At 43.4% G+C, this 25,752-nt stretch overlaps 1 protein-coding gene across 1 annotated transcript; it reads left to right on the top strand.

Moving 5' to 3' along the window:
* Positions 1-273: 273 nt before the first annotated feature.
* On the top strand, positions 274-25,409 carry LOC124589469 (skin secretory protein xP2-like). Its single transcript, XM_047131556.1, has 3 exons — positions 274-350; positions 18,621-18,984; positions 25,056-25,409. Exons 1-3 carry the CDS (start codon positions 274-276, stop codon positions 25,407-25,409), a joined length of 795 nt encoding a protein of 264 aa, XP_046987512.1.
* Positions 25,410-25,752: the final 343 nt, after the last annotated feature.

Genomic DNA, 25,752 nt, shown 5'->3' with positions numbered 1-25,752 from the left:
GTGAGTGTATAGTATCAGACGTACACCATAATGTTTTCTGAGAGGTTGAACATAATTTAATATGTAGACCTGTATAGAAGTTAATGGTACCATGTAAGAATTAACTTAACTGGGTGCCCCTCATATTTAATTTGTGGTAAAACTGTTTGGTTGTTGTGTATGAACTATTTTCTAAAGCTTGTAATAAATTCTCAGTTATCCATAAAAACTTAACAGAAATATGTAATATATATCTATTTCAATGTTGGTCCCAGGTTACCTCCAGGCAGAAGCATGATACATTATGAAGAAGCGGTGCAGGAAGCAGAACGCAAGATGAAAGGCAAATTACAAACCAAGGCTGGTGAGATGTAAGTACCATTTAATGTTTCCAAAACAGTAGATGCATAATTGTTTTCAACATCTATTGTCATAGACATCATATTCTGTCACTATATTTACACATACAATTATGGAGTGCTTGAGTTTTAACAAAACTTCCTTTACGTTTCTCAGTAGTTCTAGGACGAGCGCAACTGTTGTCATATCTGCGTACTTCCACTATTTGGTGCACTGTAGAACTCTCAATAACTGTTACAGAAACTTAATTTATTAGGCTGAGAGTGTTTTTCAGAGTTAGTAATTGAACCGCCCTCGGAGACGCCTCGTAGACATTTGCAATATGGCATTTTCAAAGTGGTATGTAATTTGCAGGCTAGAAAACCTGACAAAAATTTAAAAGTGTTATTGTGAAATAAAGTAATGTCAGTCAGTATTTAAATCCTGTTGCAGTAAAAGAGGAAGAAAAGTGGGGTTTAACGTCCGGTCAATGACCAGGGTATTAGCAAAAGCTTGTTTAGGGCTGGGATATGGAAGGTAATTGATTGTGATGTTTTCAAAGGAATCATCCCAAAAGTTTGCTTTAAATGGTTAACGGAAAAAATGAAAACTTAAATTTCGATGACTTGATGGTATTTTGAACTCTTACAAAAGACTGTCAACGTCTGACCAAACCATCACCTCACGCACTAATGATGCTGCTCTGAATCGTCACTGCGTACTCAGACAGATTCATGTTGGAGCGTAGGAAGTAGCATTTACATTCAACAGCGTGTTTTCCTATTCTTGTACTTACTGCTGTCTTCCTCAAATGGGTGCCGAATGTGAACGAATACTGGTCAGTTCCGTATGTAGTACCATCATGTGTTCTTGTTTTAGATGTTGCATTCATAGCCCAAATAAAAAAAAAAAGAATAACGAAGGCCTCCTCTGTGATTCTGGTCATACATAAAGCACATCAGTGGCAAGACGCAATCAATACCTTCACTGCGCGACAACAACGGTGAAGTCACTGACGACAGTGCCATAAAGCAGAGTTATTAAACACGGTTTTCCGAAACCCCTTCACCAAAGAAGACGAAGTAAATATTCCTATCAAGAACAACTGTCAAGATGAGGAACATAGAAGTAGATATTTTCGGTGTAGCAAAGCAGCTTAAATCGCTTAATAAAGGCAAGGCGTCCGTTCTAGATTGTACACCAGTCAAGTTCCTTTCAGAGTTTGTTGATACATTAGCAATTATATACAACTGCTCTCTCATAGAAAGAATGTAGATGTAGATGTAGATAGAAAGATCTGTACTTACAGACTGGAAAATTGCTCAAGTCACACCAACGTCCAAAAAGGGCAGTAGGAGTAATACGCTGAATTACAGACCCATATCACTAACGTCGATTTGCAGTAGGGTTTTGGAACATATACTGTATTCGAAGATTATGAAGTACCTCGAAGAAAACGATTTATTGACACATAGCACGGATTCAGAAAATATCGTTCTTGTGAAACACAACTAGCTTTTTATATTCGTGAAGTAATTAGTACTATCGATAGGGGATGTCAAATTGATTCAATATTTTTAGATTTCCACAAGGCTTTCGACACAGCTCCTCACAAGCGTCTTCTAATCAAACTGCCTGCCTATGGAATATCGCGTTAGTTGTGCGAGTGGATTCGTGATTTCCTGTCAGAAAGGTCACAGTTCGTAGTCATCGAGTAAAACAGAAGTAATATCCGGAGTTCCCCAAGGAAGTGTTATAGGCCCTCTGTTATTCCTGAACTATATCAACGACATTAGAGACAATCTGAGTAGCCGTCTTAGATTGTTTGCAGATGATGCTGTCATTTACCGTCTTGTAAAGTCATCAGATGATCAGAACGAATTGCAAAATGTTCTAGATACGATTACTGTATGGTGCGAAAAGTGGCAATTGACCCTGAATAAGGAAAAATGTGAAGTTATTCACATGGGTACTAAAAGAAATGCGCTAAATTTCGATTACGCGATAAGTCACACAAATATGAAGACTGTAAATTCAGCTAAGTACTTAGGGATTACAATCACAAATAACCTAAATTGGAACAATCACATAGATAATATTGTGGGTAGGGCAAACCGAAGACTGCGATTCATTGGCAGAACACTTAGAAGGTGCAACAGGTCTACTAAAGAGACTGCTTACACCACGCTTGTCCGCCCTGTTCAGGAGTATTGCTGTGCGGTGTGTGATCCGCATCAGGTGGGACAGACGGATGACATCGAGAAAGTACAAAGAAGGGTAGCTCGTTTTGTATTATCGCGAATACAGCAGTTGACCGGCGTTGCCTGGTGAAACGTTGTTGTGATGCCTCGTGTAAGGAGGAGAAATGCATACCATCACGTTCCCGACTTTGATAAAGGTCGGATCGTAGCCTATCGCGATTATGATTTATCGTATCGCGACATTGCTGCTCGCGTTGGTCGAGATACAATGACTGTTAGCAGAATATGGAATCGGTGGGTTCAGGAGGGTAATACGGAACGCCGTGCTGCATCCCAAAGGCCTCGTATCACTAGCAGTCGAGATGACAGACATCTTATCCGCATGGCTGTAACGGATCGTGCAGCCACGTCTCGATCCCTGAGTCAACAGGGACGACGACGTTTGCAGCAGCATGGACTATCAGCTCGGAGACCGTGGCTGCGGTTACTCTTGACGCTGCATCACAGATAGGAGTGCCTGCGATGGTGTACTCAATGACGAACCTGGGTGCACGAATGGCAAAACGTAATTTTTTCGGATAAATCCAGGTTGTGTTTACAGCATCATGATGGTCGCATCCGTGCTTGGCGACATCGCGGTGAACGCACATTGGAAGCGTGTATTCGTCATCGCCATACTGGCATATCACTCAGCGTGATCGTATGGGGTGCCATTGGCTACACGTCTCGGTCACCTCTTGTTCGCACTGACGGCACATTGAACAGTGAACGGTACATTTCAGATGTGTTACGACCCGTGGCACTACCCTTCATTCGATCCCTGCGAAACCCTACATTTCAGCAGGATAATGCACGACCGCATGTTGCAGGTCCTGTACGGGCCTCTCTGGATACAGAAAATGTTCGTCTGCTGCCCTGGCCAGTACATTCTCCAGATCTCTCACCAATTGAAAACGTCTGGTCAATGGTGGCCGAGCAACTGGCTCGCCACAATACGCCAGTCACTACTCTTGATGAACTGTGGTATCGTGTTGAAGCTGCATGGTCAGCTGTACCTGTACACGCCATCCAAGCTCTATTTGACTCAATACCCAGGCGTATCATGGCTGTTATTACGGGCAGAGGTGGTTCTTCTGGGTACTGATTTCTCAGGATCTATGCACACATATTGCGTGAAAATGTAATCACATGTCAGTTCTAGTATAAATATATTTGTCCAATGAATACCCGTTTATTATCTGCATTTTTTCTTGATGTAGCAACTTTAATGACCAGTAGTATAGATATGAGATAACAATGGTAGTGAAACTTTATTTCATGCTGAGATACGGCTGGTAGTATGCGGAAACGGGTGAATATGGATACAGAATCGTATGCCGTCTTGAGACACAGATTCTGCTGTTATCACCAGACATCACATCGAGTGTTTTGTTGGAGTACGCATTTAGTACCTGGAGTCCAAACCACGTTGCAGTTCGCATTCTTCACGTGTAAATGCCATTTACAGAAATGAAAGAACAAAATGTGATGGAAAAATTCGTAGGACTGACCGAAAACTGAACCCAGAACGTTTAGATTTATTATATGACTTTTCCCCACACAAACACCAAGCCGCACTGGCAAATTAGAGCACAGGCAAATAACACTGGACTTTAAATTGCTGTGGATCTCTCCCACGTGTCCGGAGCACTCCGTGTTTTTGGCATATTGTTAACACCTGTTTACTGCACTTTCACTGGCCTGTCTTCGCCTCTGCGTTGCTGCAATCACTGAAACGAATGCGGTGCATTATAGGAAAGGGCAGATCAGAGCCGGTCACCTGTGGACAAACAGTATGAGGTGCTAACACGTGGTGTATCTTCTGTCACGTCTAACCGAACCCTTTGTATTTTTTGGAGACGATGCCCCTGATTTGCTGAAACGATATCTGTGACAATTTACAATTAAGGACTTAACTAAAGAATGACATCTGTACAATCAAAGACATTGTTGTGCAGCGTGTGCTGTAGAGTGTGCTTTTGGGATTACAGGCCTAAGCAGTAAAGATACAAAAATTTACAATTTTGCATTCAAGTGGATGGCGATTTTCCCATTAAAATTGATCACTGTTGTTACGTTTTGCGTTTTAATGACCAAAAAATTAATAAATGAACACTGTTGTTTCTTTTCTTGGGATATTTTGAGCCTTAACATCGAAGAAGTAGCTACAAGAAGTTATGCCTGTCGACAAGTTAACAAATGGGCTTGAGAAGAGATTTTTTTTCTAACTGTATCAATGTATGAGGAGTCGTATCTTCAAGACAGACATGTCCTACAATCACAGTAGAAAGATGAGGTGGTGCGCGCGTTTACTACCATTACGTCCAAACGACATTTACGTTTGTAAAATCATGAAATGTTCTATTACACAAAAATCTGATTGCTTTCCTTGTTTTTCACAGTATTAGTACTCTTTCTTTAACTTCAGTTGTCATTCATCGATACTTTTACTGTGTGATTTGTTTGCGAAAGTTAGCAATTTAAATTAAAAAAACCTTAAAATCTTCCTGGGTTTGTCTGCTTTCCAGTAGGCAAATCATTGTACTTCTCATGCTTTTCCCAGCGGAATCCATTCTAACATTTCACCGCCAATAGTCTGTTGCTACAGTCCTCTAATGAATCCCAAAACGAGGTGGCTGTTCCTGACAGTTATGTAACTGAAGTTCTAAAAACAAATCAGTAAACAGCTAGTACAACATCGAGTGAAACAAGTCTACTGTTACTAGGCACTGTTTATTTACCTCCAGAAAGCATTTCGAATGTTTAAACCTTTATCATCACCTGAATTTATGTGGATTTATGTATCACATACGTGTTGTGTTAAGACTTTGGAGTAATCTTTGGCGCTGATAAAATCTTCTCGGGTTGACAGCCGAGTCAATGCGTTGTTCTCCAGTAACGTTTCAGCAAGTTTTTTACTTGCCATCTTCAGGCGCTGTATAGTAGACAGTTTGTGGCCAGAGGGTAGTGAAACTTTTTTACGTACTGCCCACTTCTGTAAATGTGTTAGTAGCAGAATTTTCTAACCGCCCACCAGTTCCACAGCAGTAGTGATTTATACAATAGGGAGGTAGCTTTAGTTCATAAAATTATAAAGCAGAGTAACAAGTTAAAGCATATAATAATAATTACTTACCAAATACGTTATGTCAAAATATTTTGAAAACATAATGAATTTTTTTCAAACCCTTGCCGCTTACCGCCCACCATGGAAGCCGGAACGCCCAAAAAAATGGTTCAAATGGCTCTGAGCACTATGGGACTCAACTGCTGTGGTCATCAGTCCCCTAGAACTTAGAACTACTCAAACCTACATCTACATCTACATCTACATTGATACTCCGCAAGCCACCCAACGGTGTGTGGCGGAGGGCACTTTACGTGCCACTGTCATTACCTCCCTTTCCTGTTCCAGTCGCGTATGGTTCGCGGGAAGAACGACTGTCTGAAAGCCTCCGTGCGCGCTCTAATCTCTCTAATTTTACATTCGTGATCTCCTCGGGAAGTATAAGTAGGGGGAAGCAATATATTCGATACCTCATCCAGAAACGCACCCTCTCGAAACCTGGCGAGCAAGCTACACCGCGATGCAGAGCGCCTCTCTTGCAGAGTCTGCCACTTGAGTTTATTAAACATCTCCGTAACGCTATCACGGTTACCAAATAACCCAGTGACGAAACGCGCCGCTCTTCTTTGGATCTTCTCTATCTCCTCCGTCAACCCGACCTGGTACGGATCCCACACTGATGAGCAATACTCAAGTATAGGTCGAACGAGTGTTTTGTAAGCCACCTCCTTTGTTGATGGACTACATTTTCTAAGCACTCTCCCAATGAATCTCAACCTGGTACCCGCCTTACCAACAATTAGTTTTATATGATCATTCCACTTCAAATCGTTCCGTACGCATACTCCCAGATATTTTACAGAAGTAACTGCTACCAGTGTTTGTTCCGCTATCATATAATCATACAACATAAACCTAAGGACATCACACACATCCATGCCCGAGGCAGGATTCGAACCTGCGACCGTAGCAGTCGCACGGTTCCGGACTGCGCGCCTAGAACCGCGAGACCACCGCGGCCGGCCCGGAACGCCCACTAGTGGCGGTAGGGACGAGGTTTACTGTCCACCACTTGTCTAGATAGTGTCACAGGTTACACCCAAAAGTCGTGGCACAAGACATTCAGTCCACATGATGATAGAGATCTAAACCTTCGAAACGCATTGTGGAAATAAATAAACAGCGTGTGGTAACGATAAACTTGTTGTTTCATTCGGTATTAGTAACAGTTACGGTAAACCCTAACCACATATGGTCGCATTTAAAACTAGTACAATAATACAAAGTATAATATCTAGTTGAGTTAGCTACAAGCAGTAATAGTCAGGATTTTTGAATCAAACGAGCAACGCACAGGTGTGTTGATAACGCTCTGTGTAATCGAGCACAGCACTATCGTGCCACATAACTGACATGTCGGTAATACAGACTGTCCGTCGTTGAAAGTTCTCATACAATATACCTCAGCGAAGCACTGACGCGCGCCAGTCAACCGACATTAACACCACGCTGAAGACAGTGCTGTCAGCAGCCTTGTAACATGTGCGTAAGTAAGTACGGATGTACCCCAGCAATATTGTTCGGCTACACGGCATTTGTGTTTGTAAATTGCGCCAAGACATGTGCCGTCGAGGATTTTTTTTGTTCGACTCGGTGCAAGCGTACGCCAACAGTGCACCATCGTATGACAAAGGGTGGGTGGAGCACATACTTCCAGTGCCGTGGAAGTAGTACAAATGACGAAGAACGAAGTGGCGGACCTACCTCCCTGTGAAGAGCCAGGAATCGTAAGAGAAATGGAGTCCGGACGCCACAAGACCGGTGTATCTCAATGGAGACGGTACTGGAAAACGTGAGAGCCATCCATGAACGAGTTTTCAACATCTTGCATGGCATTTTAAAAAAGGCGCCGCCCGCTGACTGCTCATACTCATCAAAAGTGGCACCGAACCGCGAAGGCAGCAAAAATGTTGCTGTCATTTCAGGCCAGTCCAGATTACTTCTTCAGCCGCCTAATCATCATGAAAGAAAGACGGATGTATCACTATGCAAGGGTGTGTTTCTCTTTATTTTTTTTTTCACGACAACGCCCCATCTGATCCTACATAGGACACACACACCCGAGTTGCTCTTTGTGCTATAAAATATTACCTTACCGCCTGTGTTCTCCTGACACTAGACCCAGCCACTTCCTTGCTCTTTCCTCGGATGCGGAAATCATCGCATGTCAGATACTTCGAGAACAGTGGTTCCCCACCTTTATGAGACCATTGCCAATGAGTGCAATCAGATATTAGCTATCACCCCCCCCCCCCCTCCCCACCCCCACCCAATCTCTCCTTCCATCACATATCATCAACATTAGCATTTAACTAAACTTTACAGTAAAAAACGTGAGGAGAGGGGCTAGTGTAATTGTTTAATACAAACCATACCAAAATGCACGGAAGTATGTTTTTTAACACAAACCTACGTTTTTTTAAATGGAACCACGTTAGTTTTGTTAGCACATCTGAACATATAAACAAATACGTAATCAGTGCCGTTTGTTGCATTGTAAAATGTTAATTACATCCGGAGATATTGTAACCTAAAGTTGACGCTTGAAACCTCCGACGTTCAGTTGCGTGTTGTAACAAACACGGGACACGGTCGGCGAGCAGCATCTGCAGGGACATGTTTACGACGACGATCGTGTTTACGAGTGTGGCTGTAGTGCACTGTTGTGGTTTGGTCTAGCTGTCGCAGTGTCCGCATGTAGCGCTTGCTGCTATTGTTATTCTGCATTCGTCTCCGCACGCAGACCAACTGTAGTACACCGTGTTACCAGACGTCTGTGATAGTGTAGTGTTGTAGGAACTGTGACCATGGTGTATTCGAACTCTGAAAAGGCGGAGATGATACTCATTTACCGATGAAGCGGGTTTCACAAACCACGGGGCAGTGAATCTACGGAACATGCATTAGTGGTCCGTGGACAACCCTCGCTGGCTCAGACAGGTAGAGTGACAGCGACCGTGGACTGAAAATGTATGGTGCGGAATCATTGGCGACCACCTCATTGGTCCTCACTTCATTGCAGGGGCCCAAACAGCTGCAACATACATCGCGTTTCTACAGAATGATCTGCCAACGTTGCTCGAAAATGTCCCACTGGAAACGCGTCGACGTATGTGGTATCAGCATGATGGTGCACCTGCACATTCCACAATTAACACTAGGCTGACCCTTGATAGGATGTTCGCCGGGCGTTTCATAGGACGTGGAGGACGCATAAATTGACCAGCCCGTTCTCCTGATCTTACACCCCTGGATTTCTTTCTGTGGGGTACGTTAAAGGAGAATGTGTACCGTGATGTGCCTACAACCCCAGAGGATATGAAACAACGTATTGTGGCAGCCTGCGGCGACATTACACCAGATGTACTGCGGCGTGTACGACATTCATTACGCCAGAGATTGCAATTGTGTGCAGCAAATGATGGCCACCACATTGAACATCTATTGGCCTGACATGTCGGGACACACTCTATTCCACTCCGTAATTGAAAATGGAAACCACGTGTGTACGTGTACCTCACCCCTCATGGTAATGTACATGTGTGTCAGTGAAAAAGACCAATAAAAGGGTGTTAGCATGTGGACGTAATGTGCTGTTCCAGTCTCTTCTGTACCTAAGGTCCATCACCGTTCCCTTTGGATCCCTACGTAATTCGGTGCTCTCCGATACACACGATCGAACAGCGGAGGAGTGGTACTCAAGTGTCAACTTTAGGTTACAATATCTCCAGATGTAATTAACATTTTACAATGCAACAAACGGCACTGATTACGTATTTGTTTATATGTTCAGATGTGCTAACAAAACTAACGGGATTCCATTTTGTGTTAAAAAACATACTTCCGCGCATTTTTTTATGGTTTGTATTAACCAATTACACTAGCCCCTCTCCTCACGTTCGGTCTGTGGAATCGATTCGTCAGTATTTGATGTGGTTTACGAAATATATCCAGCGGTAATGTTAGGTGACTCACCCTGTGTATATATATATATATATATATATATATATATATATATATATATATATATATATATATATATATATATATATCCAAACCTCTGTATCGATTTCAACCAAATTTGGAAAAGAAACAGCAGAATACTTAAGTATCAGCACTGTTGGGTTTATAAACTCCTCGCTCCAATAGGACCAGAGATACAGGCAGTGACATATTTTTTCAGCTCTTGGCATACAGGCTGACCTGCATGACAGGCTTGTTGTGTTGAAACAATATCAGCCTGCCAGATGGCAACCTACATGATACGGGCTGGAAACGGTTCTCTGGACCCCAACATGTAGGGTGCCCTGCATGACAGGCATGTTGTGTTGGAGCAGTATTTGCCTCCTTTACTGACGTGCTTTGCAAGGCGGCCTGTGCGCCAGGGGCAAAGAAATTATTTTGAATTATTATATTTAGCCTGCCCTGTATGACATACGTGTTGCAGGAGTAACATTGACTTGCTTTATCAAACTGTACTGCAGGGGCTACATGTGCTGGCTGGGCACATGTTGAGATGGATAGAGGGGGTTATGGATAGAGCGAGGGGGGAGGAGGAAATGGGCAAAGAGAGGGGGGTGGAAAGTTAGAGGGATAGTGGGTGGGTGGGTGGGAAAGGTAACGGGGGATCAGGAGATGGAAAGAGTGAGGTCGAGAAGGATTTGATCAGGGGGAAGGGATGGCAGAAGATATGGTCACAGGAAGAGGGTGGAGGAAACGGACAAAGAAAGGGAAAGGGGGAGACGAAGTGTGGTGTGTGTACTGTAAGACATCCGGTACACACACCAGCAGATTGTTTGACTTGTCGCTCTGACTAAGTAGGTGAGTGTCAGCAATATGTCTCGTGGTCTTATCGTGGTGTGTTTATCTTCTGCCGTTAGGTCAGACGATAGAAATGCCACTTGCACTCTTAGAGTAGCAGATTGACGGTGACCAACTTTAAACAGAGCTTGATTAATTTTCACACACATTTATTAAAATAATAAAAATCATAAAATTACTTAACTTGATTCTGGATGCTGTTTACAACTGACAATCTGAAATTCCTTTGGTCTTGGTATGTTAATCTTATTCTCACATATCTCTGATACTTGACAAAGTGTCTATTCATTTATCTTCATGGCTATGTACAGGAATATGATAATCTTATTAGGCGCAGACTGAAACTTGACTATAGACTGGTACAGACTAATGCAGAATTAGTAATCAGAGGTCCGTACACTCATTATAATATCTCGCGCGTTCAGGTATCACTGCGAGAGTGTGATCCACGAGGAGAAAAGGTTCTACGTTAACAGCAATCTCATTGGCTGCGTTACATATTAATACGCGGATCGGCGGAAGCGGAATTTGGTCCGTCTCTAAGACAGCGCCATCTCGTAGTGCGGAGACGGACGAGCGCTGCGCGTGCGCTGTTGTGCTTAGTGGGGCGCGCTCTAGTGGGAAAGTTGTGTACGCGCTGACTACGCGGAACTGTGTACACAATGAAGAGATACAGAGAGTGGGGAGGAGGAGGAGCTGTGTTCAATACATGTGTCGCATGCATACATGGGTGAAGCTGTGGAGAAAAGGCTAGTAATACAGCAGTGCAGTAGACATTGCATAATTACTGTTATATTATTCTATAAGTTATTTCGTTTATTGTTTTGAAGTGAATAGTGAAGTAATTTCAAGTATATTCTCATTTTCATGAGATTTTAAGCATATGTGATGTACATGTCTCATTTTACTGTCTGTGAGGCTTGGTAGAAAGAGCAAAGTATGTATGTAGTAGTTGGCCTATGAGAGGAAGATAAATGATTATAGTAACGAGCTTATAAAAATTATTTAGATTCATGCATGCAATTATTTAGTTCGTGAATGGAACACAACTGAACCATTTTGTTTTTACCCTTCAGAAAATTAAATATTATCCCTAAGTGGGTAATTACCACCAGGTTACGAATCACTGTCCTAGAAGGATGACGAACTGATTTGTGATACAGAACATTTCCTGATGAGCCAAAATGCATACTTCTACAACGTATGTGTCGTCACAATCATCGATGACTTGAAAAATGTGTCGTCATGAAGAGTGAATAATTAGAGGAGGACTAACACTACAATAATTTTCACAGTCGCAGTTTAATTTTTTTCGACATGGTAATTAAAACCTCATGGTTACCTCCACTTATACACTGACAGACAAAAATCGCAGTACCAAACAATAATTAATGTAGAGTAACGAATTTTCGGGAATACATTTGTCTGGGTAACATGTATCAGTGATTAACATTGCAAGATCACCAGTTAACGTAAGCGAGTGATTAGCCATTGAATATGTCAAATAGTAGTACATAAACAACCGGTGCAGCCGCCAGAATGTTGAATGCAAGCATGCAAACGTGCATGTATTGTGTTGTACAGGTGCCAGATGTCAGTCTGTGGTATGGAGTTCCATGCCTGTTGCACTTGGTTAGTCAATACAGGGACGGTTAATGCTGGTTGCAGATTACGGTGTTGTCATCTGATGATGTCCCGTATGTGCTCGATTGGTGACAGATCTTGTGATTGGGCAGGCCAAGGCAAGAATTCGACACTCCGTAGCGCAAGTCGTGTTTCAACACTAGTATGTGGGCGAGCGTTATCCTGATGGAAAACACCCCCTGAATGCTGTTCGTGAACGTCAGTCCAATAGTTTGAATCACCTGAGTGATGTAAAAATCTGCAGTCAGGTTGCGTGGGTTAGTGACGAGAGTGCTCCTGCAATCATACGAAATTTCACCCCAGACAATAACTCCAGGTGTAGGACCAGTGTCGGCCCTCAACTGGCCTCATTCTAACCAACACACGGCTATTACTGGCACAGAGGCAGAACCAGCTTTCATCAGAAAACACAACAGATCTCCACCCTGGCCTCCAGTGAACTCTCGCTTGACACTACTGAACTACAAATGGCGGTCGTTTGGGATCAGTGGAATGCACGTTACAGGGTGACTGGCTCGGAGCTCTCCTTGAAGAAACTGATGTATAATAGTTCTTAGTGTCACTGTGGTGAGAGCTGCTGCGCCAATTGCTGCTGCATATGCAGTACAATCCGCCAGAGCCATACGCCGAACATGGAGGTGCTACATGGAGGTGTTCCCTCTCGGTAGTGCCACAAGACATTCCGCAGCATGGTCTTTTAGAGACAGTACATTCTCGTGACCAACCGCGGCCTGCAATAGTGTACAGTGGCTACGTGTTTGCCGAGTCTTTCTGCAGTATCGGAGAAGGAACATCCAGCTTCTTGTAGCCCTGTTACACGACTTACTTCAGACTCAGTGAGGTGTTGATAATGGCGTCTTTGAAGCCTTTGGAGGCATCCTTCACTAACATCAACTCACCACGTCCAGCCTCAAAGGAAACTGACGCTCTTAACCGTTAGAGAGTGTATTATTTAAAGTAAACCCGATTTTCATGCTCATAGTGCGCAATTAGCGTCATGATTGTGCGGTCGGCGTGAAATCTGAATAATCATCTTGTAACACGCCCGAGAGTACAAATGGCGGGGGTACCTTTAAACTTGTTCTCGTTTCGACCGTATTGACCGTGCGCCCTGTCCACACCACGTACCAGATAATCCCGCGGCGGTCGTACTGTTCTGCTGCACACTGCTGCTGGCTTGCCTGAAATTATCTATCGAAATATGCACGAGTTTAGGGAAGCCATTCCACGTTAAAACACAACACTGTTCGACGTCTGGTATGAACAACTATATTCTGTGACGATTAAAGAAAATTGCAGGTTGCACTGTTTACACTCTAATTCTGAAGTGTTATCCCAATTGATGGATGATTAACAGTCCACAATATCAGTTGGACGAGCGTACACGTGCCGAACATTGCGCGGATGATTGTTGATGATGCGAAAGCCGAATAATCGAACGAAACTTCTTACGCTCGCCAGGCATACACAGATTTCTTTTGGTACCAGTCCTTCTTCACACTAGTAATGATATAACACTGTCCGTAAAGTTAAATTTTCAGTTCTCAGTTCTCACTTGTACGAGCGTGCGCGTAACCGTCGCGGCGCGGCTGATTGTTGATAATGCGGAAACGCGATGATCGAACGCACGTTCTCACGCTAGCTACAAGACACTGGCACTTGACTGTACTCTTTTATGGTAACTAATTTTTACTGATTCACATCAGTTCATTCTGGGAGACCGAACACGGCGAGGATGATTGACACTGTACGGTACGACACGCAACGAGAGGACACACAATATGTTATCGGCGGCACTGCTCACTTTTTAATTACTTCTTGACGCACTTTCCTCTGAATCATTTACTTATTCTATCTCTTTACTGTAATAGCACTTGTAGCAACACTTCAACTTCCATACTAACAATGCTTCTTACATGCAGAGCCATCCACAACACAACGTAACAGTTCCGTGTCCCGCGTTCGACTCAACAGACGCGGCCGCCCGCAAAGACATTCCACGGCTAAGCCAGCGATATGACAATACGCTTACAATCTTTCATCTGTAGAAAACATGCCTACCAAATTTCGTTTATGTCAAACAACTCCTTCTTGGTGCTGCGATTTTTTTTCTGTCGGTGTATTTCCAACGGCAGGGGGTAAGTCATAGTCCTCCAAGAAATAGGCGCGTTATTCTGCGTCACCTGGTGGACACACTCGACAGATCGAAGCCAGAAAGTCTGAGTCAATCCTGGAGTCGATTCAGGCAACTGCTTGCGAAAAATTGGTAATCCGAGTTCGTCTTCCAATCTGGCACGAATTTTCAACTGTCACAGTCTGGTTCATTACATTGCACAGTAGGCATTTGTGAACAGTTTGCAGCTCATCTCAATGCATCTGCATCGGTTTCATCCCCATCGACCCATCCATTTCATTTGAGTGCATTTATTATTATTAGTATCGTTAATTCCCCATTTAGAAGAGCGTTAAAAAACAATTTTCATGCCACTTTTTTGTTCTCTTTCTTTTGTCTTCCCGAAAACCTCTCATATATTCACTGTGTTTCTTCTTCCTCTCTTCTGTCCACTTCTTTCCTGGTTTCTTATCTTTCGGTGTTTCCTCGAATTTCCGTTTCCTGATTTTTTCTCTGTATTTCTCTCTGTTTGTTTTTTCTTCTGCGGAGATATTTAGTTTATTTAGGTGTTCCAAGGTTTCGTTTTGCCCAGTTAGTTTTTATCGTATTACTCATCAGTTAGTTTTCATCGTATTACTCATCACTATGTTAAAAATCTTCTTGATCAGCCTATTTTCGTTCATCTTATAAATGTGCCCATAGAATTTAGCCCTTCTTTTTCTGATGTTGTCTGTAATTGTCCCTGTCTGTTTGTACAGTTTCTTTGTCGGTCTTTTTGTCCGGATCCCCTGTCTGTAAAGTGGCCCATAGATCTTTCTCAGAATTTTCCCCTCTTCCTTTTTTCCATTTCCTTGATTTTCGTTCTTCCCCTGATTACTGTCGTTTGTGAGGCATACAAGGCTTCTGGTAAGACAACTGTTTTGTAACGTCTTAATTTCGCTTTAACGGAAATACTTCTTTTGTTGTAATGGTTCCATGTAAGTCTGTAGGCTTTTTGTAGCTTTGAACCTCTTTCTTCATTGGCTGTCGAGTTTAGTCCTGTTTTCTGTATAGTCCCTCCCAGGTATTTGAAACTTTCTATTTGTGCTATCTTTCCATACTTTGTTACCAATGGGTTTCTGGCTGTGGCTTTAGTGTCCATGTACTGTTTTTTTTTTATACGAAATTTGTAGCCCTGTTCTGGCTGCGATTTCATGTAGTTTCTCTAGGGCTTCTTTTCTGTTATTTGTTATGATGGCTATATCATCGGCAAAGGCCAGACGTTTTATGTTGATGGTTCTATTTTTGTGTCTCCCCATCTTTATCGCATTGACTATTTTGTGCCATATCCTGATTATTTTCCCTAAAACTGCGTTAAATAAAATGGGTGACTGGCCATCTCCCTGTCTCACCCCTGTCTTGATTTCTACCGGTTCCGAGATATCTCCCATGAACTTCACTTCGGATTTTGTATTTGTTAATGTTTCCTGGATTAGTTTTCTGGCCTTGTTGTCTACCTTCATTTCTTCCAGTATACTAAAAAGTGTTTCTCTGTCTATGGAATCGTAGGCCTTCTTAAAATCAACAAATGTTATTGTGGCGTTTCTGGACTTTCTCGTTAATATTGCTCTCAGTCACCAGATCTGATCACTGCACGACCTTCCCTTCCTGAACCCTGCTTTGTACTCTCCGATATGTGGATCTATTTGAGGTTCTAGGCGATTTAACAGAGCTTTGGAGAGAATTTTGTATGTCGGATGCAGTAACGAAATTCCTCTACAGTTATTAAGGTCTGTTTTGTCTCCTTTCTTGTGGAGGGTGTGTATTACGGCTGAATTCCATTCTTTTGGCACATTTCCTGTTTCCCAGATGTTTTTGATTATTCTATGTATTTTGGGTGCGAAGTTTTCATGGTCTAATTTCCATGTTTCTGCAATCAGTCCATCTTCTCCTGGTGCTCTGTTATTTTTCAATGATTTTATTATTTTCGCTACTTCTTCGTGTGTTAGGGGTTCGGAGTCCTGGTTAGATTCTGGTTTTGTAAACTGTAATCTCTGTTTTGGTTCATGGCAGTGGAGTAATGTGTCAAAGTATCGAGTTAATATTTCACAGTTTTTCTTTGGATGTGTCTCCAGTGTTCCATCTTGTCTTTTGAAGTATAAGCTTGGAGGTTGATATCCTGTCATATTTTCTTAGAATGTTCTTTAAAAATTCCGCGTATTGTTTCTGGTGAAGTCCTCTTCTGTCTCCTTCAACCTGCTGTTTTCGTAACCTCTTTTTTCTCTGCGGATTATTTTTGAAGTGTTTTTCTGTATCCTGTTGAATTCTTCCCATTTTTCTTGTGTTCTATGGCTGTTAAATTTTTTCCAGATCTGTGTTCTGTCTTCCATGGCTCTGTCGCATGTCATGTTCCACCATCGATGTTTCCTTTTTCTCGGTGGTTGCCCCAATTTCTTTCTGACAGTTCTGTCCAGTTGTCGCTGTTGATTTTCGTAATTTCTTCTATTATTTCTTTCTTGTTTAGTTGCAAGTACTGTGGATCTGTTCTGAAAGGTCTGTTGGTTCACTTGATTTGTTTGTTGGGTACAAATTTTGCTTTAATTTGGAGAAGGCGACGATCAGACTCAAAAACACCTTTCCTAGTTCTTACGTTTATCATTTCTCTAGCATTTTTCATGGAGATTACTACGTGGTCTATCTGAAATTCTGCTACAGCATTGTTGGGGGATTTCCAAGTTACTACACTACTGACCATTAAAATTGCTACACCACGAAGATGACGTGCTACAGACGCGAAATTTAACCGACAGAAAGAAGATGCTGTGATATGCAAATGATCAGCTTTTCAGAGCATTCACACAAGGTTGGCGCCAGTGGCGACACCTACAACGTGCTGACATGAGGCAAGTTTCCAACCAATTTCTCATACTCAAACAGCAGTTGACCGGCGTTGCCTGGTGAAACGTTGTTGTGACGCCTCGTGTACGGAGGAGAAATGGGTACCATCAACTCGCGTTGATCGGAAGCCAATGACTGTTAGCAGTATATGGAATCGGTGGGTTCAGGAGGGTAATACGGAACGCCGTCCTGGATCCCAACGGCCTCGTATCACTAGCAGTCGAGATGACAGGCATCTCATCCGCATGGCTGTAACGGATCGTGCAGCCACGTCTCGATCCCTGAGTCAACAGATGGGGACGTTTGCAAAACAACAACCATCTGCACGAACAATTCGACGACGTTTGCAGCTGCATGGACTATCAGCTCGGACACCGTGGCTGCGGTTACCCTTGCCGCTGCATCACAGACAGGAGCGCCTGCGATGGTGTGCTCAAGAGCCAACACTGAGTTACTAGAGGAGGCCGCAATGCACGCGTTTTAGCTCACGCCGGCTGGCGTGAGGAGGGAAGGACTATACTGACGTGAGATCTGGAACATGACAAGGAATTAGAATTCATAAAGCGGACGTAGCTAGTTTGATACTTAACTTTAATCCATTAATGATGAACGACGTTCTTGACGGTACATGATTCACAATTTTATCTGTTCAGAATAGTAACTGAATATGACGCCTTGCTAGATCGTAGCAAATGACGTAGCTGAAAGCTATGCTAAACTGTCGTCTCGGCAAATGAGAGCGTATGTAAACAGTGAACCATCGCTAGCAAAGTCAGCTGTACAACTGTGGCGAGTGCTAGGGAGTCTCTCTAGACTAGACCTGCCGTGTGGCGGCGCTCGGTCTGCAATCACTGATAGTGGCGACACGTGGGTCCGACGTATACTAACGGACCGCGGCCGATTTAAAGGCTTCCACCTAGCAAGTGTGGTGTCTGGCGGTGACACCACACTACCCTTCATTCGATCCCTGCGAAATCCTACATTTCAGCAGGATAATGCACGACCGCATGTTGCAGGTCCTGTACGGGCTTTTCTGGATACAGAAAATGTTCGACTGTTGCCCTGGCCAGCACATTCTCCAGATTTCTCACCAACTGAAAACCTCTGGTCAATGGTGGCCGAGCAACTGGCTCGTCACAATACGGCAGTCACTACCTTGATGAAATGTGGTATCGTGTTGAAGCTGCAAGGGCAGCTGTACCTGTACACGCCACCCAAGCTCTGTTTGACTCAATGCCCAGGCGTATCAAGGCCGTTATTACGGCCAGGGGTGGTTGTTCTGGGTACCGATTTCTCAGGATCTATGCACCCAAATTGCGTGAAGATGTAATCACATGTCAGTTCTAGTATAATATATTTATCCAATGAATAGTTGTTTATCATCTGCATTTCGTCTTGGTATAGCAATTTTAATGGCCAGTAGTGTAGTTTTCTGTGTGGTTTCTGGAATTGCGGAATTGGGGTAATTTACTGATTGCAGACAGCCACACATCTGCAACCGCTACTGCGGAGGCAGCCACACGGTGACGACGGCCCAGCAGCGCGTGTCTCGGGTGGGTCACTTCCTGGAGCAGTGGGGGCCAGAGGCGATCCAGCTGCTGGAGGGTGGCGTCAAAGGCACGGACGGCCGCATGTACAAAGCGCGCGGCAAGGTGGGCTCCCCGCTGGCCAGCCCGAGGATGGTGTCGGTCACGACGTCGCCCATGAAGTTCCCCGAGGAGGGACTGCAGCTGCCTGCCGGGGACGCCGCCGCCGCCGCCCACGCCTCTCTGGAGGAGATAGTACTGCAGGCGGTGACGCTCGAGGCCGAGGCGGTGGCGGCGGCGGGGGCGGAGGCGAAGCAGGTGAGTGGCCCTCCTCCCTATCCCACCCGTGGGCGCCGCTGGTACAGTTCCTAAGGGACTCCACTGCAGCCTGTCTGCGTGATGAATGATGCACTCAGCGATGACGGAAAAACCTACACGTGTCAGAATGAGATAACAAACACTGGTTGGGAAACGATTAACGAGGGGACCTCACGGCTGGCCCTCTTCGATTTTCTTAACGTTCGGCGTGTTCTAAAACTGAGCTCCGGTGACCAATATTTAACTGATGGTAGGCCTCAATAAAGTTTCGCGCATACAGCGCTGTCTATCCGCTCTTTAGGAACGTACCGCAATGTTGATTTGATTCAGTAGCCGTTTGCCAGATGGTGAGAGCAGATCGCAATGACAGGGACAATTTACACGGCGTCAGTTGTGAAGTGCGCGTTGTCATTAGATTTTTGCTGGCAGAAGGATCTTCACCTGCTGAAATCCATCGTGAATTATGTCTAGTGTATGAGCCTAATATATATAGTAAAATTAGATCGGACATCACTATATGTTACAGTTCTACTGATAGAAAAACCTATTTTCTGGGATTCTGAATGAGATATAGTAAATTAAATTTTGGATTTTAGCATACAGTAATCAATTTGAGGCGCTGAGTACCATAAGGCACACCATCGTCGATTGTGAGACTGTAGCATTTATTCTTGTTTCTGGCATCTGTTGATTTGGTGAGTCGGACAGATCTGTGCTGTAAGCCAACATTGTACATATGAGCATAATCGAAAAACTGCCTCACTCATTTCTCTGATAGTCCCTTAAATTTGGGGTCGAAGGCGATGTGGTTTTGGCCGTTGTGGCTATCTGTGCCTCATTTGTATTCTAGTCGAGTGACCTTGTTGGTAGATAGTACTAATTGAATTTAGTAATTTCCGCAAACTGCAGTTTGTGTTTAGAATTGGTTGTCCACACAGCGGCTTTCCAGTGCAGTGTTTAGAGTTGGTTGTCCGCACAGCGGCTTTCCAGTGCAGTGTCAGCATGAGCTCTGTTGAACCTCGCCAACACAAAAGAAAATACCCAGGACAAGTTAGCCGCAAAGGAATTGTGGCCTCTCAGACCAGATCCATTTTCTGAAAAAGTGAGGAAATCAAATAAGCGTGACTACGAGCGAAAATTTAACAAAGAAGTCTGTAACAAGCGTAAGTTGTTGTATGGGTGCAACGTAAGAATGCCTGATTTTCAACCCAGAAGTTAATTCGTTAACTAATACATGAATTAGGGACCTTACACATTTGTCCCAAAAAATAAAAAAGCCTAGAAACTCCTACTTACACAAAAATGCAAAAGAGAGAGTAGCGAAAGCTTAAACATTATTTCGTTCTTGCCATAAACAGTACTTAATTATGTACAAAAAACAAAATTCCACAAAAACAATTCATCCTTTTTTTGCAGACAAGTTATGCATGTTATTATTATTAATATTATTATTGACAGCGGCTGAAGCTGTATAAATTTGTTGATAAGCATAACCGTTATACAGCAGATGCTACTAATTTCCCACTCTCGTATATACCTTAAATTAAGAATTTGTGAACACCCAGAACGAATACCTATGAGCCGCCACTCTCCACTACTGTTTTAGCAGCGCTGTAGCAAGATGGAGACGATTTGTTTTCCCTCATTGTTACGGACACGAGGAGTGGATATCGCACACCAACGCAGATTCGAAACAACAGCCACTGCAGTAGCGCCATTCAAGTACACCGAAACTAAAAAAAGTTCAAGCAGTGTCCGTTCTCGAATCGAAAAACGATGACTACCGTTTTTCTGGATGAAAAGCGCGTTCTTTTGATTGGTTTCATGGACCATGGGTCAACAGTTACTGCTGACATATACCGTGAAACGCTAACCAAACTGAGACGTGCGATCCAAAATCGACGCCGAGGGAAGCTGCAGTCTTGCACAGTCCTCCTCCACAAAACGTACGCCCTCACACCGCTGCCAAGGAGAAGATCCAACATTTTCGTTTGGAACGTTTGATCACTCTGCGTACTGTCCCGACCTTGCACCAAGCGACTGCTTCCTCTTCTTGCATTTGACAGTGGCTGGGTGCACAACGATTTCACAACGACGATGAACTCAAGACTGCCGTTACCAACTGGTTCAATTCCGAGGCGGCCGACTTTTATGCAGAAGGCTTAAATAAACTGGTGCGGCGTTGCAGAAAGTGTAAAATTAAAGTAAATTAGACATGTAATAATGTATTACTGCCAACAAAAACCTTTTCTCGTGAGTCAGTTTTGGAATACACCTCTTACTTAAAGAATCTGATGATCATCCTCGTTTTCGGACATCAGTATCCCAAAGCACTACGACACAATTCTCTAAAAAGGAAAAAAAGGACACGAAAGTAATCGCCTAAAAACATTTGTGGGGTGGAGTTCTATGCCCGTTCCATTTGGTCAGTCAATACAGGGACGGTTACTGCTGGTTGTGGATGACGTTGGAGTTGTCGTCCGTCCGATGATGTCCCATGTGTGCTCGACTGGAGACAGATCTGGTGATTCCGCAGGCCAAGGCAACGTTTCGATACTCCGTAGAACATGATGGGTCACAACAACGGTATGTGAGCGAGACAGTTCGTCGCTGCCCTCCAATGAGCTCTCGCTTGACACCACTGAAGTCGCAAATGGTGGTGGTTTGGGGTCAGCGTCTGGCTCGGACCTGTCCTTTAAGTATCCTATTTGTAACAGTTGGTTGTGTCACAGTGGTGCCAACTGCTGCTCAAATTGCTGCTTCAGATGCAGTACGCTGCGCCAGAGACATACGCCGAACACGATGGTCTTCCCTCTCGGCAGTGCCACGTGGCCGTCCGGACCCCTGTCTTCTCGAGACACTGTATTCTCGTGATCAGCCGCTGCCAGCAGTCATGCTGTAGTATACAGAGAAGTTGCAGCATTAGAAAATTGCAGCGAAATGCAGGAAGATCTGCAGCGGATAGGCACTTGGTGCAGGAAGTGGCAACTGTCCCTTAACATAGACAAATGTAATGTATTGCGAATACATAGAAAGAAGGATCCTTTATTGTATGATTATATGATAGCGGAACAAACACTGGTAGCAGTTGCTTCTCTAAAATATCTGGGAGTATGCGTGCGGAACGATTTGAAGTGGAATGATCATATAAAATTAACTGTTGGTAAGGCGGGTGCCAGGTTGAGATTCATTGGGAGAGTCCTTAGAAAACGTAGTCCATCAACAAAGGAGGTGGCTTACAAAACACTCGTTCGACCTATACTTGAGTATTGCTCATCTGTGTGGGATCCGTACCAGGTCGGGTTGACAGAGGAGATAGACAAGATCCAAAGAAGAGCGGCGCGTCTCGTCACAGGGTTATTTGGTAAGGCCGGTATTACACTATCAAATTTCTTTGTCCAATATCTTTGTCCAATATCTTTGTCAAAGATATTTGATAGTGTAATAGGGACTTTGTCAAATGTCGTCCAATATTTGATCAAATCTAGGGCCTCGCTGTATATTTGATCAAAGAAACCGCTTGTCTTCTGTTCACTGCAATGTGACATGTTACCACATGGAGCGCTAGCATCGCTGCAGCGTTCTGTCGTCTGTAGTGTTTTTATAACCATTGCCGGTAAATATAATTGGTGTGTGCCGACAACTACAAAATTAATAGAGATGTCTGAAGCTGATGAGGCGCTTTACAACGTGAGGCACCCTGAATACAAAAATAGATTAAGAAGATTGGAGGCCTGAACTAACCTAACCTAACCTAACCTAACATAACATAACATAACCCTCTCCTGTGTCAAGGAATCGGAGTGTTACAGTGAGCCTGTCTTCTGAAGATGTAGCAGTTCTTAAGTCAATATTGTGCTTTGCGATATGAGGATACACTTCATTGAGCACATACAGAAATGTATGCTCACCCATTCTTAAGTAATTGATGTACGACTTGACGTCTTCCACTGTAAGCTCACGTAACAAGTTTTGTTGAATGCTTTTATCGTGTAGTCGTAAAACCCACGGCTTCACGCAGATTAGATTAGTTTTTCGTTCCATAGATCCGTGCTGAGGAGATCCTCGTGGATGTGGAACATGTCTTTTTTTTAAGCTGAAATAACAATACTAATAGTATGAATAAATACAATACATCATTTGTTTCTATTAAAAATTTCGCCAATGGAGTAGAAGGAGTTGGCCAGTAGTAAGTCTTTCAGGCTCCTTTTAAACTAATCTTTATTTCTAACTAAATTTTTTTTGTTTCCTGGCAAATTATTGAAGATGAGTGTTCCTGAGTGGTGGACCCCTTTTTGAACTAAAGTAAGTGCTTTTAAGTCCTTGTGCAAATCATTTTTGTTCCTGGTATTGTATGTATGAACTGAGTTGTTTGTTGGAAAAAGAGATATATTATTTACGACAAATTTCATTAAGAAGTAAATATACTGAGAGGCAGTAGTTAGTATACCCTGTTCTTTGAAGAGGTTTCTGCAGGACGTCCGTGAATTTACTCCACAAATAATACGTATTACACGCTTTTGGCCTCTGAAAACTTTTGTTTGACTTCAAGATTTATCCCAAAATATTATCCCATATGACATTATGGAATGAAAGTAGGCAAAGTATGCAAGCTTTTTCATTTTTATGTTGCCTATGTCTGCTAACACTCGAATTGCAAATACAGATTTGTTAAGGCCTTTCTGCAGTTCTGTGGTGTGCCCCTCCCAACTGAATTTATTATCAAGTTGTAATCCCAGGACTTTTAAGACTGTCGACCTCGTATGTATGGTTCCATTTTTTCCCCCACTTCTTTTCCGCATGTGCACACAATGCAATTGGGGTACGTACAACTGCTGCGGTTAATAACAAGTTGTTGTCAGCCATCTTGAACTTTGACGAAAAATTTGATGACAGTGTAATACTTCTTCTAGCGCTACGTCAAAGATCTTTGTCAAATATATTGGACGGAATATTGGATCACATCTTTGATCAAATTTTTGACAAAGAAATTTGATAGTGTAATACCGGCCTAACCGTGATAGCGTTACGGAGATGTTTAGCAAACTCAAGTGGCAGACTCTTCAAGAGAGGCGCTCTACATCGCGGTATAGCTTGCTGTCCAGGTTTCGAGAGGGTGCGTTTCTGGATGAGGTATCGAATATATTGCTTCCCCCTACTTATACCTCCCGAGGAGATCACGAATGTAAAATTAGAGAGATTCGAGCGCGCACGGTGGCTTTCCGGCAGTCGTTCTTCCCGCGAACTATACGCGACTGGAACAGGAAAGGGAGGTAATGACAGTGGCACATAAAGTGCCCTCCGCCACACACCGTTGGGTGGCTTGCGGAGTATAAATGTAGATGTAGATGTAGATGTCATTCACAGTGACTGCATTCCTGCCCAGTCTTTCTGCAGTGTAGCTGAAGGAAGACCCAGATTCTCGTAGCCCTGTTGTAAGACTTCTTTCAAATTCAGTGAAGTGTTGATAGTTACATCTTTGTCGCTTTAAAGGCATTACTGACTAGGATGAACTCTCCACGTGTAACCTCAAAGGTAACTAACGATCGCGACTGTTACAGCGTGTATTTAAGGTACCCTTGATTTGCATCTACTATGCGACTGGTGTGAAATTTCCTTCATCTTTCAGATGTAGAAATTCACCTAGCAAGTTCGTTTATGTTGCACTTCTCTTTCTTGCTGTTGCAACTGTTTCCAGTCTGTGTATTTGTTACCGCATATATTTTAGCAGCACTTTTTTCTAGTTTTCCCAGTACTGTGTCCTGTAAGAACACAGAACTTTTTTTTAAAACTTACTGTGTAGCATACGTTTCTGACAGTAATCGTGCTATAATACCGCCTTGGGGTACACTGCAAGTTTCTTGCACATATGACGATTTCGCTCCTCTTTTTTTTATTTCTGAAACATGATATTTCTCATTAAGGATATCGAGCAAGATCCATTATATACTCATTACTTCTTTCTATGATTTAATCGATGAAGAGTTACTAGCGTGACTACCATAAATAGAAATAAATTGTTCTACTTCTCATTCTATTATTGTGCTTAAGTGGTGCGTGTTTGTCAGCAGGTGGCGGCAGCCGCAGAGCAGGAGGTGCCGGAGGCTGCGCAGGAGATGGGAGATGACACCTCTGGTACGCAAATGGTACAAGAGATGGTACACGAACTGATTCGCGGAGGGTATCCATCAGTGGTAATGGAAGAAGACGAGTCCGCAGCTGAAGCGGCTCCTGCGGAAGAAAGTGCACCGTCTGAAGAAGTGGCGCCGTCAGAGGGAGAAGCAGCAGGTACAGGGGAACCTGAGGCCGCAGAAGAACCTCCGGCAGGGGAAGAACCTCCGGCCACAGAAGAAGAATCTTCGCCTGCAGAAGAACCTGCACCAGCTGAGCCTGAAGGCGAAGCTGCACCTGCGGAGGAGTCTTAACTGCAACTTTCTGTGGCGCTCATGTCCTTCTGCCATTTAAAGCGCACATACTATCTGATTGTCATATTACCTACACACTGTGAGCCCCACAAAATTTTTTGTCATAACCATTAGACTGTTTTGTATTGATGTATACTGATGTCAGCGGAATGTTTTTGTGCTGGTATTAAACTATGTATAACACAGTAACAGTCTGTATTCGTAGGCATGGTGCTGAAACATTATTGTCGTACGAGGGCTATTAGCAAAGTAAGTCCCGATCGGTCGCGAAATAGAAACCACTGAGAAAATCAAAACGTTTTACGTGCAACCGTTAGCTACACCTTGCAACAAATTCTCTACA

Source organism: Schistocerca americana, chromosome 2 (assembly GCF_021461395.2).
Source record: "Schistocerca americana isolate TAMUIC-IGC-003095 chromosome 2, iqSchAmer2.1, whole genome shotgun sequence".
NCBI classification, from domain to species: Eukaryota; Metazoa; Arthropoda; class Insecta; order Orthoptera; family Acrididae; genus Schistocerca; species Schistocerca americana.
This window is presented reverse-complemented; position numbering and strand designations above follow the sequence as displayed.

Coding starts and splice junctions, on each gene's coding strand:
- LOC124589469 (XM_047131556.1), top strand. CDS start 274: ATGATACATTATGAAGAAGCGGTGCAGGAAGCAGAACGCAAGATGAAA. Junction 351..18,620: donor CAAACCAAGGCTGGTGAGAT/GTAAGTACCATT, acceptor TACTGATTGCAG/ACAGCCACACATCTGCAACC. Junction 18,985..25,055: donor CGGGGGCGGAGGCGAAGCAG/GTGAGTGGCCCT, acceptor GTTTGTCAGCAG/GTGGCGGCAGCCGCAGAGCA.